The sequence below is a fragment of the Anas platyrhynchos genome, chromosome 4, assembly GCF_047663525.1.
Source record: "Anas platyrhynchos isolate ZD024472 breed Pekin duck chromosome 4, IASCAAS_PekinDuck_T2T, whole genome shotgun sequence".
NCBI lineage: Eukaryota > Metazoa > Chordata > Aves > Anseriformes > Anatidae > Anas > Anas platyrhynchos.
In genome coordinates, this window is record NC_092590.1 from 64,378,025 (window position 1) to 64,393,279 (window position 15,255).

General features: G+C 36.6%; 1 protein-coding gene across 3 annotated transcripts in view; it reads right to left on the bottom strand.

The window, feature by feature from the left end:
* Positions 1-15,255, bottom strand: part of CC2D2A (coiled-coil and C2 domain containing 2A) — a 60,569-nt gene that overhangs the window by 28,218 nt on the left and 17,096 nt on the right. For all 3 annotated transcript variants that reach the window (XM_072037759.1, XM_038177832.2, XM_038177831.2), the window contains 9 exons: positions 15,075-15,206; positions 13,534-13,743; positions 11,545-11,651; positions 7,756-7,896; positions 7,205-7,361; positions 4,789-5,024; positions 3,728-3,905; positions 2,297-2,453; positions 1,117-1,264 (listed from right to left, as the gene is read on the bottom strand). In XM_072037759.1, coding sequence (XP_071893860.1) covers positions 1,117-1,264; positions 2,297-2,453; positions 3,728-3,905; positions 4,789-5,024; positions 7,205-7,361; positions 7,756-7,896; positions 11,545-11,651; positions 13,534-13,743; positions 15,075-15,206 — 1,466 coding nt within the window. The remainder of the gene's footprint in view (positions 1-1,116; positions 1,265-2,296; positions 2,454-3,727; positions 3,906-4,788; positions 5,025-7,204; positions 7,362-7,755; positions 7,897-11,544; positions 11,652-13,533; positions 13,744-15,074; positions 15,207-15,255) is intronic.

The window sequence follows — 15,255 nt, forward strand, 5'->3', positions numbered from 1 at the left end:
AAAGTCACAGATGGTTGTTCATCTCTAGAGGGCGATTCAAAGAAGAGTTTTACATTGGACACCCTTTTGGAATTCCCTATTTTTCCATTTGCTACAGCAAGAGACTACTGTAAGATTAGTCTCCTGAGTCTGAAGTTAACCTTTGGGATTTGCATCCTTATGTTTTTATCTGATGCTGTTCTAGCCTCATTGAAGTCAGCAAATTACTCCTATGCTGATCAGCAAATTACTCGAATGGCTGCAGCTGGAGACAAAAATAGTAAAAGGGTGATGTGTGTGCCAATATTTTGTCTCTAAATAAATAAAAATCCAATGAATCCAATCAGCTGGAAGAAGTACTGGCTCAATTTAGTAAGTATGGGGAAACTCTTAAGACTTTACAGTGAAGTTACCTGAGGTCATTACAAAAGCAGACTTTGACTTTACTGGAATTACACAAAAGTGACAAATGGACAAATGATCTACAATGTCCAACATGCAGTCACAGGACAAATTAGATCTTTTTTTAATGGAATGATATATTAATTTATTTGGCTCAACAGGCTTCTGATGGACAAATAATCATTAAAGAATAGTATCTTGGAATGATGTCACAGATCTGAGTTTTTTACTTCTCAATTCACAAACAGCATCAAGCTCCCATACACTCTTCTAATGTTTTCATACTGTAATTTTTGTCATTAGTTACAGAAAAGGTAACAAAAAAGCATATGTCCCAGTAGCACTTCCCATATGCACTTTGGATAAGAAAAAGCTGAAGCTTCTGTTCTTAGCAAAACAATTACAGAAAAGTTCCTTGCCAATATAAAGCAAAATCTGGACCGTACCTATGTCTTCTATTAGAGTACCATAAAAATGAGTTAATCAGCTTGAGCTCTGTTTAACTTCAATATTGCTTATAAATAATAAATAATGTACTAAAAGATTTTCATTAGAAATTCTAAGTTTATGAAAAGTGCATACTCTAAGATATCTGCAGAGGGTTAAAATGCAAAATAAAGTATCTAAACTTAAGGAAAAACAGTATGACAATTCTTGATTATGGAAGTCATCTACTCTTTTAAATACCAGTATAATCACTTTCCCAAGAATCACTAAGAATTCGTATCATATTACCTTGGAATGCCTGTGGTTTGCTGAGATACTGGAGGAATTAGGGGGATTCCTTTTTCTCCAACTGCCCAGGAGACACTATTGGATACTTTCCCAGAGGTCATTAAAGTCATTTGGTTGCTGCCATCAGCTTCAAAGGAAAATGACACATCTATCAGGGGGAAAAAAACAAATTAGTATATTTTTCCATTCAAGCACAGTGTCTAAACCACTTTAAAAATGCTTCCCAAAAGTAAGTAGTCAAATTACTCCTTTAATATAAATGGACAGGTTACATGAAACAAGCTGACTCTGCTGCATGCTGCAGGGAAGGACTTTGCTCTACAACAGAAGTAAAAGATTCCATTCCAACTAAAAAAAGTTTTCCATTTGGGACAAAAAAGAAAGGCTACATCTTAAAGGCTATGCCAAGACTTTTTTTTCCCTTCACAGGAGCATACTATTTAACATTTCCAGTAATTTTCAGATTCTGCATATTGCTAATGAGACAGAAAATCAGAGTCAGAATTATGCATGATTGAAAAGTCGGTCTTAAAGCTGTGATACACAACTGGATATACAGTCATCATGGTCAATGACATTTACACACGAAATGTGTTGTAATGATTTTTGTTCCACATTATCTTCCTCATCAACTTTTTATCTGTTCTGCTCTATCTGTATTTTACATACTGAAAACTCATGCAAATCAGTTACCTCATAATGCAATTCAAACATTATATAGACTTAAAAATTCTGTATGCTACAATATATTATTCTTGTTCTCCTTTCCCTATCTCTCTCTCATTTTATTTTTCTGTTTTGAAGTCCCAGGGATAAAATTTTTGACAGAATTTCATCAAAACAAAGATGAAGACAAAAAATTAGTCTGCATATGCATTTATACAGCCAGTTCTTCAGTGGTTTGAAATGTTAAAATCACTGGAACTATACTGATTAATACCATCTGCTTACTCTGCACTATCAGAGCCCTGATAAAGTACAAAACAAAAGAAAAAAAAAACAACAAAAAACAAAACTCATGACTTCTATAGTTAGTAGAGCTCCAGTAACACTATAAGCCCACTAGTAAATATACTCATTGTTGTTAATTGAATTTACTCTGAAACTTATGCCAGCCTGTTACTTCTACATGGTTTCAGCAAAATAAAAAGCATTGAAGCATTGAATTTAGAGTCCTTACCACTCCCAACTCCTTCGTGGTCCAGTACCACACGCTGATTGCTGCTGAACTCTATTTCTTCCATAGGAGCGCTGCCTGTCAGAACTGTAGTCTCAGGTACAGGTATGAACACTTCAGCCAACAAGGTGGTACTGCTCATACCCGTTGTTTCATAGATCTAGAAAAATCCATGGTAACAGAGTTAAAAAAAAAATTAGTTCTTCACAATGTATTGATAAGAATTTGAAAGCATATTTTAGGGTATTTGGACTAATGGTTTTAAGATGACTTAAGAAATAATTAATTTAAAGCAATTATATTGATTTCCTTTTTAAAATATCTTATTAGCAGACAGTTCACCTACTAGCAGCTCAGTCTGAGTTCTTAAAAGTAAATCCCCCTCACCCTTCTAATACAGCTATATTAGAATGGTATGACAAACTTTAGGCTTTAAAGAGTACAACATGAAACTGCTTGTCACGGTGACTGGTGTCTGTGAAGATGCTGGAGGGATTCTGGCTCACTAATTCCCCCTTCCCATGAAAGACTGCAAGGCACAGTCCCAGTTCTGGCAGTACAGCCTGCTGCTTTCCTCGTGCCCAGCTAGTTTCAGGCACAAAGTGATTTAAGCAACTCCTCCTCTTAGCCCCTGTTCAAGTGTTTATAATGAAAGCAGATGGTATTTCTTGTGACTTTCAGTTACGTGTTTTGTAAACGGAGCAGGTTGAGGGGTGTACACCCTCCTCTGAGCTATCTGTGTCATCTAACAGGAAAAGTAGCTAACAGGAGAAGCAGGATCATGACCACGTTTTCCTCCTAAAAATTTATCTTATTAGCTCTGTAAATTTGTCACTCATTCATTAATTTAGATTTTTTTTTTTTTGATTTTTTTTTCTCCCGTTTGGGCTTACTGCACTTGATCTGATCAACAGTGCAACAATGGAAATTACTAGCACTAAATTTCTTTCCTTTCTCTCCCAACAAACATTATGACGCTATTACTCTGTGGACAAGAATGTTTTAAGAAGAGTATTCTGGCAAGTTTATCTGCGATATAAACCAGTTATTCTAAAATTAAGAGGCTGCCCTACTAAAAAAATTAATCACATCTCAATTAAATAGTCACCCCCATGCTGCTTGTAGTTGTGTTATAGGCTTGTTATAGACATGTATATTATTTGTAAAATGTGCATATGTTAGAACTTTAAGAATAAATGAAAGCAGTATCAGTAAAATAAAATAAAATCTTAACACAAGTACCAGAGATGTAGCAGCAATGTTGAAAGTTTGCAAATAGAGAAGCAAGGAAGGGGTATAAGATAGTTTGTACAGGGTCCTTCACAGGTTTTTCAGTCTTTACAACGCCAATGTAAAGCAAAATATAAGCATTCTGGGAGGAACCACATTTCACATTATCTTTTTTACAAAATACTATGATAAATCATTATTTACCTGTAACTTCAAACTCTCTGGCCAATTGAATATTTGTAAATTGAAAATCTGTCCAAAGTGCACTCTGAAATCTGAGCTTATTGGTCGGGTAACGGTCCTTGATACTTCCTTGGAGTTGAAAAGGACTTTTATAAATACTGAGCGTTTCTTCACGTCTTCTCGTCGCAAAACCTCTGCCCTGCAAATATGTTAAACAAGTGGTCATATCAGTTTTAATAACATTTGTAATTTTTGGTTACTTTTAATAAGAATCTGATTCCGCAATAGGAAACAAAGGTCAAACAACTAAAGATGTTATTCTAAAAATGTCACTATATAGGAGTGACTTAAGAACTATTATTTAGCAGCTATTTTTATCTTCTCATGAATATAAAATTATTTAAAAACAGGTCAACACATCCACCTCCATATGAAAGGAACTATTTAGGGAAACAAAATTTCTTTCTATTCCCTTCCACCAAGATACAGGAAGTGATACACTGTGTTAAGATTCTTAAGATTTCAGTCATTGGGAATAGAACAGTCAAGCACTATTCTTTGATGAGGCTATTTGCTAAGTAAAGATGAAAGGGAGTTTCTGAATGACTCAAATTTGCTAAATGTACATTAAATTGTGTGTGTAAGTGTGGGAAGTAACACAAAAGAGTATTGACTTTATCCACAGCGAAATCTCCAGTTAACTATGATTTCTTTATTTTCCCTTTCTTTGTTGACTATACCACTTGGTGCAAAGAACTAGCTAGCTAGAGCAGTACCACCAGAAGTGTCCCAGATTTCACCCTAAAAAGTTTCTTTACATATACTGCTGTCCTATGAATATGCTCAAGATGGTCTATAGTGAATGTGTAGTTATGCATTCTCCAAGTCCAGTACATACAAGGTTACATGTGACTTGAAAAAGAATTAAGTTATGTCAGCTTCAGAAGCAGAAGTTTAACATTCTATTACTAAGAATGGTGAGTGCACACTTTTGAAGTTGTGCAGGTAAGAATCAAACCATAAATAACAGAAGATCACAACAGAAGTGTGTTACAACAAAATAATTACAACATTTATCTTACCGAGGACACAGCTCACTTGGAGTTATGCTGCCTGACAGGACTAGTTCAGGAATTAAAGCAGGCTCTCCAGGTTTCCTTCTGAGGTTGTCAGCTTTTTCTCTAACCTGCTGCTCTATTTCCAGGTTATTGACCATTTTAGGTGGGATAGGCTTTACAGGTTCCTCGCCAAGATCACAATCTTCTACTGAATCTTTTTCTTCTTGAAGGTCTTTTTTCTTCTTTTTCTTTCTGGACTTCTGTATATAAAAATAACAATGCACTATTTCAATCAGTACAGATTTTTTTCCTTGTTCTCTTCACTTACAAGTGATAAATGGGTACGGGTAATGACTGTACAATTTTAAAAATTGACATTGAAAGAGTAGATTTTTTCCTCATTTTATAGGACTACTTGAGACTGAGAATTCAGCAACGCATTCCATTGATAGGCTTCAAGAATATGATGTGCTTCAAACAAAACATTTATTTAACCTTCCCAACCAACTTACAAAGCAACTGTTTATTGAACATTTTGGCTAGCAGCTGATTCCTCATTCAGAGTTACCACGTGCATTCTCTTAGGACTGATGGAAGATTACTCAACCAGTAGCTACAGTTCTTCAAGATGTATTGTCTGCATACATGGACAAAGTGAATCCACATGTGCTACAGACTTTTTAGCTTAGCAGTGTCTTTATCAGGACCAGAATGATCCCATCCCTTCCTTTATGCCAAACACAAAAATAAACAAACAACATACAACATGGTTTTCAGTAGTTTCAGTAGACAACTGGAAACAAGTTCCTCCTTCTGCAGACTTACAGATTACTTGAGTGTATTTTGTATTTTAATTCTTACAGATTACTTGGGTGTAGATCTTACTTGGAAGCACCAACCATTCATGAACCACGACATCATTAGCAAAACAGAAGGAGATGAGGAAAGCATACTTTATTCTAACAGAAGTACTTAGCCAAACAACTTGATAACATATTTTTATTAAGAAACATATTTTCTTGGCTTAACTTTGTTAACTTTTTTGATTGTCTAATTCTTTTAAAATTTATCTACTCTCCTCTACCTCTACCGTCTTCCTTAGATTGATGTACTCTCTGCTAGTGAGACACCAATAGCAGTGATTAACCAACAAAGAACTTTGAGTAAAATAAAGGAAAGTACTTCTGGGCATGAAATGAAGGTCTGTGCATGATATTTCACTCTAAAAGGGAATAGCCACAGTAACCTCAACTACTTTGTGATTACCACAGCAGAAAGATGCTTTGAGCACCTTTGGATGGAACATGGAACATGCTTTTGGAGCACCATGGTATTTGTGAAGGCATAATAGTTAGAGGTAGATCAACAGTTCCCATATGGACCAATGTCCCAAACTACCTACCTTCACTTTAAACCTTATGTTTATTCATCTTAGCATACAAATGAATTGGCATGATACTCATGAGTCACATGCCTACCTACGTTCTGTTAACAGGAACTTCCAATACCTGCAGATCAACTTCTCCTCAAACATCATGTCTTCCACAGTTGCTGCATGTACATGAAACACTTTCTATAAAAGCATCAGCAGATGCACTAGATTCTTGAAAACTGTATTTTAAGATTTTTTTTAAACTTTATTTTGCTGTGATACCTAAAATGACTAATGTTTAAACAGTGCAGTGATTACATTCAAGTAACCATTATCCTGAGGCATGCAGGATGAAGCAACTCTCCGATGATTTTTCTGGCACTGCCACAGGCTATTTCAAAGGTCACAGAATCACAGAATTTCTAGGTTGGAAGAGACCTCAAGATCATCGAGTCCAACCTCTGACCTAACACTAACAAGTCCTCCACTAAAACATATCACTAAGCTAGGTCATCCTGCTGAATTCCATATCACTAAGGTCATCACTAAGGTCATATTCCATATCACTAAGGTCATCCTGCTGAAGTGTATTATTCTAGCTCCTGTTTGTCAATATCTTCTTGAAGCACAACTGGGACCTTAATGGCAGTCCAGATTATTAGTAATAAAGCCTTTCAGAGGTTAAAGGTTAGTACATTGACTGTGTTTTTCCGTTTTGGGACATTTCTGAACATAAATTTACAGGAGACATCAACTGCTTGTTCGTCAGAAACAGTCCATAACTATTTAGCTTTACCACTCACACAAACACAAAAGTTAAACTTAACAAAAAAAAGGGAACTGAAGAAAATAAATAGCAGAAAGATAACTGCTTCATTAAAAGAAAACCAACAGATTTGTTAATTAATAATTAATTTACTAACACATTCTAAGTAGACAGATTATATCCAAATACATTACAAAATTTATTCATGCCTACCCTGAAATTGATTATTCTGTACTACAAGGACAAACTTTGAATATACTTAGTAATATTGTACTTTTTGTGAAACATTGATTTAAACAAACCTGTGCCTTCCTCCAGGATTTCCACTCTTTTAGCTCAGTTCTGTACTCCTCCATTTTCTTATCATATTCTTCCATGTATTCTTCTATTAATTCACTTATCTCAGCCTGGATTTCTGCCTCATATGCTTTTTCATCTGACCTCTGATCAACTTCTTCCCTTCAAAACAATTGTATAAATGTGTTGTATTAATGTGTTAGAATTAAGTTTATAAAATACAGCATACGTCCACTTTTCCATTAATTTATAGCAAAATTAGCATTTGCTATAGCAAAAGCACATCCTTTTGAAAAATATTAACATAGTTGACAGCAGATAGCTACCATCCAAAATTAATATTATTACTTTTTATTTACTCATTAGACTTTAGAAATTTCTTTCTGTTACAGTAATTATTTATTTTAACTTTCCTTCCTCCTCATAGTCTGGCAGACTCAACTGGTGCCAGATACTACTCAAATCCTTACATTTGCACCCTTCATATCCCAAGTTGACTAATCTCATTAAAGCTCCCCTACTGGCAAATGAAGTACAAAGAGTTATCAAAACATACTTTCTCAAATAAAGCTTCATGGGTGTGTTGGTAAACTTCTGAAAGTCACGGAGGGATTTCATTTGTTTCCAAACTTTTATAATAGTTTTAAGCAACATTCTGTCTTTCTCTTGTTCAGCATCACGAAGTCTTCTGGTTTGCCTAGAAATATATATATGTATGTACAAAGTCAGAGTTATATAACTCAGTGGAACAATACAGTGAAAAGTTGGGATACCAAAAGACAGTGATGTGGTTTTCAATTTGATTGATGGCTGCAGTGGTTTAAATCCAAGGCACATAAAACCCAGATGAACTTGAAGATGACAGGATTTGGTCTCCTTCACTATCTGTATTCTAGTCTCTTGAATTTCAGACAATCTGACTTGAATTACGGTTCATTCTCTAGAGATCTAAGTCTTCTGAAATGCTTATTACAGCTGTACATCATTAAAACATTTTAAAGTCAATGCATGTAAACAACAGCCCAGGAAACCGACACGGCTGCTATGAAGTAATGGTTATTACAATCATGCATTACAAAATATGTTTTAAACCTAACATGCTTTTAGCTCCACTAAACAAAACTTGTGAAGATGAAGTAATGTAGTAAAGTATGAAGTAATGCAAGAATTTTGTAGGGTTGTGAAAGGACTTAAACAAAATTAGCAGGGCTCTTTTGCCTCAGAATTAGAGACTCGAAATGTGAAATACTAATCTGTTCGTAAAACAGATGTTCATTAGCACCTTTAATGACCAACACAGACAGCTTTCAGCACTGTCCTGGTAGCTAAGCATGTCTAGTAAAAATAATGCTATTTAAAAAAAGGAAAGATGAAAACAAAAATATTATTCCTTGTAATATTCAGAGCATGGAAAAAAGGAACATCAAATTACAGCTAAGAGAAGCAATACATCACACATTATTTAAAAACACAAGCAGAAGCAGTAAAAACAATAAACAAAGCTGAAATATAGGGTTTCCAGAAAGTAAGATGAGTAACTTCTTCACTTCATTAGCTAACAGTCTAAATATTACTTAGCTTAAAAACCTTTTCGTCTTTGCCAAATGAAGCTACAAGATGAGAAGTTTAAATGCAAGAGAAACACACAGGTCAGTAATTACACTCATTCAACGCATTCTACTTGGAAGCAAGACCTTTTAGTAGAGAATCACCTCTGCTGAAATACATCACCCAGAAGAGCTAGAAACCTGAAATCCTCAGCATGCATTGATTTCCTCTTCAGCAAATAGGGACAGAAGGTCTGAAATTGCAAATTTACAAAGGTTTTCTGCATTTAGATGACATTCCTTCCTCAAACCAATAGAAAACTACTGCTCTGATATTTAGCAAAGAGAACACAACAATTATGTTATTGGAGGGTGGAGGAAGTAATTAGAAACATTATTTTCCATGCTACACTTCCCTCACATCTGTCATTTCTCATGAGTGTGATACATTGACCATAAGGGAAATGCAATGTTAAAACAGAGACAAGGCAGGTCAGATGTTTTTACCCACATACATGGTCCAAGTTAGGATTAAACACCATGACAGTAAAAATTCTTGCGCCTATCTGAGCCTGATATGTAACAGCTTCCAACAACAGAGTTGTAGCCAAGAAGAATTATAGATATGAAAAGCCCTTGAGTAATCCCAGCCAAGCTCATCTCACATTACTTATGCAACACTGATCCCACTGATTTCAGCCAAGTTTCTCCCAAGTTGTAACAGTATGACACTAAATTAAAGTATACAAAACCTAGAAAAACACTTAAGATATCCAGGATAACAAAGCAGGCCTTAGGGCTGGTGCCAGAATCCAAGAACCTCCCTTCCACCGTGAGTCCTCTCATTACTATTAATGCTTTCCCTGGTGACAACTCCTGTCTCTGAAGCCCTGCATGGTAACTGCACACCTCCTCCTTCTAATCCTCCACTAGATGTGTTAAAACATTAATAAAAGTTACTCCTCCTTTGATGGAAGGAAGACACTGTCCTTCAGTAGAAATACCACCTTATAGACATAGCCTAATATGTCCTGCATAGACACCAATACTTGACAAGACAGCATATGTGAAGGATGAAAACCTGAAGAAGCAACTCTCCAACAAGAGCAGTGAGTGAATGTGTAAGTGTAAGCTCCCACAGGTTCCAAGGTTGAGAGTAGAATTTGGATGTTTTTTTAATTGTATTATAAACTACTGATGTTACACAGGTTTTCATAAATGACTTGAATAGAGGACTAGAGGGAGTTTTTTGTGAGTTTGCAGATTCCACTACATTGGGAAGAGCTGTTGACTCTCTCAAAGGTGGAAAGGCTGTGCAGAGAGATGTTGACAAATTAGAGAGCTGGACAGCCACCAACAATACGTTTAACAAGAGCAAGGGATCTGGGAAAAGGGCAACTCTGGCTACATGTACAGACTGGGGATAGAAGGTTGGAGAGCAGTCCAACAGAAAGGGATCTGGGGGTTTTGGTTAACAGCAAGTTGAACATGAGCCAGCAGTGTGCCCTGGCAGCCAGAAAGGCCAACAGTAGCCTGGGGTGCATCAGACACGACATGGCTAGTCAGTCAAGGGAAGGGATTGTCCTGCTCTGTACTGGTGCAGCCTCACCTCAAGCACTGTGTGCAGTTTTGGGCACCAGAATATACGGACATAAAACTATCAGAGAGTGTCCAAAGGAGGGCTACAAAGATGGCAAAGGGTTTACAATAAAGACGCATGACAAACAGCTGAGGGGAGGCCTGATAGTCTGCAGCTCCCTCACGAGGGGAGCAGAGAGGCAGGCGCTGAGCTCTGCTCTCTGGGGACAGCGACAGGACCCAAGGGAACGGCGTGGAGCTGGGACAGGGGAGGGTCAGGCTGGGTGTTGGGAAAGGTTCTGCACCCAGAGGGTGGTTGGGCACTGGGACAGGCTCCCCAGGGCAGTGGTCATGGTCCCGAGCCTGCCAGAGTTCAAGATGCATTCGGACAACGCTTTCAAACATGGGGTCTGATTTTTGGGTGGTCCTGTGCATAGCCAGGTGTAGTTGATGATCCCTGTAGGTCCCTTCCAACTTGGGATATTCTATGATTCTATGACCCAGTACATAACTACAGAAGTTAAACTAAGTCTCTATTTATTTAATATACGTTGCCCAGTTTCACATTAAGTATATACTAGTTAAAAGGCTGTTCAGCTTAGTTTTTATTATACTACTTATACACTTATATTTACAGATCACCATGGTCCATCTGCCAAAATTAATACTAACCTTCTCTACCAAGCCAAAAACTGGAAGATACTTTTACTATCCAGTTACTGTCCAAGAACAATAATGGTAATCTTGTAAAAGAAAATTCTACCATTTTATATGTATTATCCCATTGGCAAAAACATGACCATCATACCTAAGAATGGGAAGTGAATCAAGAAGACTTCTGACGCCAAGTGTCTTGTGTAATGAGGAAGAGGAAGATAGAAAAAACAAACTTTGTTCAAAAAACTATGACTTGCAGTGTTGTGTCAGTTGACATTTATTAAAACAGTGTTTTATTTAAGCTTTAATTGTTCAAAAACATACAGTTACTAAGCAAAAAGTAATCAAATTAGACCAATTTTGAACTAATATTTCTCCCCAACCTCTATTTTCTTCCTTTTTTTTTTTTTTATTACTCAACTTATCGGGAGAAATTCTTCTACGCCTTCAAAATCCAGAGCCATTTACAGCAGAATTTAAAAGCCTGACATGACTTATACGTTGTACCTGCACAGAAAGGAATACAGTTTTAAAAAGCACTGTGTCAATGAATCCGTACCTACCTGATTTCAAACTTGTACTCAGGTATGCTCTGTTGTGCTATAGGACCAGGAGCACCAGCACCACCACTGCCTACTCTACATTGCACAGCATTCCTCAAAGCATGCAGCTTAAATGAACAGGCAAATAGTTAACAAATAGCATAGTATTTATAAAGCATACAGTTTAATGCACCTCAATATGAACAAATTAGTTACTACATAACTGAAAAACTGAATTGTCTCGCTTCTGTCTTCGCAGGATTATGGTTTTGCCATGTCTGCAAGGGCCACTAGAGATAAGGAAATGAAGGACCAACCAAAATGAGTGGATTTGATGAGTGTGTTCCAGAACCTGGGCACCTGCACCGACAAATTTAAGCATAACATACAGCATGTTACAATTGGAAGAGGACACAGAGTTCAAACGCACTTCTGGAACCATAATGTAGAGATGAGAGGCCACAGCTTCAACTAACATTAGATGATATACATCAAATGAGTACAAAGATAGACAACTAGTTTAGGAGAGTGCAGAAGATATACGTGACTGTGAAGGCAAGAAGATAAAAACATAAAGAGCAGTATGAAAGGAAACTAAAACAATTATGTTGCTGTGGTTTCTCCAAAGGACAATACTGAATGTAAAATCAGAATAGCTAATGGACCTGCAGGAAATGAAAGCAGCTACATACTAGAAGCAATGAAGTCACAAATCAAGGAAAAGTTTTTTTTAAAACAAACCAATAAAGCTAGAGTTACCATATAACTGGAGAGCACTGAGCATATAGTTGAAAACATACATGTACATGAGCAACTACAAAATGAATCTCACTGGTATTTAAAAAAAGATTTTGAAAGAAATTTTGAAAGAGAGAGTAACTGAACACAAAACGAGGACTGAAAGGATAATTGTTTTAAGATACCAAGAGCAAGCATCAGAAGTAGATGACAAGGAGTCCGCCAGAGAATGCCAGGGAAGAGAGTGGGAGGAAGAATTGTTAAGGCTGAAGAGCAATCTGGTCACAACAATCTAAATAACATCTGTTAGAGGAGACAGGTTTTAAAATTGCTTGTCAATAGCAGAATGGTGGATAAAAAATATCATTAAAATCACTATGAAAAATGTATCATGCAGTTGCCTACAATATTGTCAAAGTATTCTGGAAACACTCATGAAACCCCTTCCAGGCCTAGTTCCTGTGATGCAGACAGAACATGAATGTCCTATTCCACTGCTTCATGGAAAACTCAAGCCAGTCCTTCAAATAACTCCATACTGAGTATACCAAGGAATTATTTTTATACACTTGTCCAGCATTAAAACTGAAACCTAACAGTATATACCAAAATTCATATATATGTATATGTACAACTACAGACACTAATTACAATATAATAATAATATGAGGATTATTTTTCGTTACACTAGCCCTTAAGGTGGAGAATTATCATCACCTTTAAATTATGAAACTCTCAATTTATATCCACGTACTTAACTTCTTAATAGTTAAGAAACTAATTCTTAACAAAGGAACATGGAAATGGTTTGTCAGTTTTTGTAGAATTCTGCAAGTCAAACTACTTCATCTTACTTTTAACCAACAGCTGAAAATTAAACTTCAGTAACTTCCCTCAAACCTTGAATACTGCTTGCCTGTCAGAACCCCTGTACACAATCCTGTAAAGTCTTTTCTGTCATTCACTGGAAAACTGTTTGGATACTCTGCAGAAGTAATAATATATAAGTCTTGTTTTCTCTAGTTATTACATTCCCCTTACCTCAAAGCCTGTATTGAGTTAATTTTACATAGATTAAAGAAATCCATAATCTTATAAAGACAGTTCTGCACTGAGCACACAGCAACATAGATGAAATAATTAAGTTTCTCCTATTCTGACAAAACACTGTGCATTACAATTAAGATTTCATCACTCTAAAAAAAACAAATTCAGCTTTTACCTTAGACTGTCTTATCATCTCAATGACTTAGGATGAAGCAATAGAAATACCTTGTCTGTGAGAAGTTTGGTAAGATTCTTCTGTTTTCTTGCTAAATACTGGTCATATAACTGAGCCAGTTTAGCTGCTAACACATGCTCACGGCTAAAACAGGGATGATGGGTGAATATTAGTCCAGAAATATCAATATCCAATTGAAATGGCCCCTGAAAATCTCCAGGGGCAACAAGATACTGATTGGCAGCTGTCATTTTTATTGCCTGAAAGAAGAAAAAAGAATAAAATGGATTTACTAGCTCCAATAAAGCTATAATGCAAACAAATCCTGTGACAGAAAGTGACCCATTTCGCATTGTCTACATCTAACTACTGAGTCTTTAACTGTAAAGACTTCTGTGGTAACCTCCTTTGCTTTATTGACAAGTGGATGGCATTATACCTCCATAGGCATTCTGCACAACAGAATTTCTATAGCCCATATGAGACTGATATAGAAACTCATCTGCCTTGCTGAAGATTTTACTTATGCTGAGCTGAGCAAAGACGACGTTGCTGTATTGGAACAGGAAAAGCATGCTAGTTGTCTTTTTACCTGTTGCATTGGAATTGCTTTATTATTTCTGAGAATTCAGCTGTAAGAGAAACAGAACAGCTCTCTAAGAACAGCTTTTGTTATAGACAAATTGGACTGCACAGAAGAGGGAATCTGTTCTTTGTTTCCCCATTCTAATGTCAGGGAAATTCACATCAATAAGGCCCCAAAAGAGCTTTTAACAACATATCTTAGAGAGCCTACTTCAACTCTGCAACCTAAAGGCCATCATGGCTCATATCCTCAGGTAACTGCCATCAGGAGGGAGTTTGCCATGCTAGTAGACTGCTCCCTGCCTGATGACCGCTGATCCCTTCTTAGGGCTCTTCAGAAGAAATTTAGATATTCTTATAATGTGAAAAATGAAGTTGTTAGGGATGTGCCGACTGCTGCCCCTTTGTAAGACCTTGAAAAAGGAAGACTGAGTGGAGAACTCAGCTATTGCATAGCTCTCTTACAGGACTGGTATAAATGCCCATGAAAAACATTCCACCTGATCCTTCAGCAGTTTCTCATCAGATTTTTTTAATGACTTTAATATGACTTTTTTGGAGGACTTTCATCAGGATAAAATAACTATCACTCACATGCTCTTCTATTTTAGTAATGCTGCAGAGAACACATCTGTTCTGATCATTAAGTCTGCCAGCTCGTACCATGAGGAACTGTACAGATATGCTAACATAGGGACTACCCTACTTTGGCATGACAATATCCAAGGCTGATTCACAGTGGCCTTAGTGATTCACAGACTTGAAGCAGTCCATCATGCACTGTAACCTCACTATTTCACTAAGAGGCTAAACTCTTCATCCTTCTGTATGTGTTATTTTTATGGAAAAATACAGGTGGAATATACCTTAAAAAGTGGAACACATTTAAGGAGCAGTTGTAGAGCCCAAGAAAGCAGCACGCACGGCTCTTACTACAAAGCTCTTCAGCTCATCAGTGCAGAATGGACATACAGTATCCCAGTAATAACATATTAAATACACCTACCTTTCTATACACTGTTTCAAGTTCTGGTGCAATGCCTTCTTCCAATGAAAATATTGGAAGCCTCATAGAAGATTGTTTAATTGGATTAGGCAATGCTAAGATTTTGCCATCATCACCAAACCACCCTTTCCCCTACAAATAAACACAACATTTTATATCGTTTCTTACTTGATACAGAAAT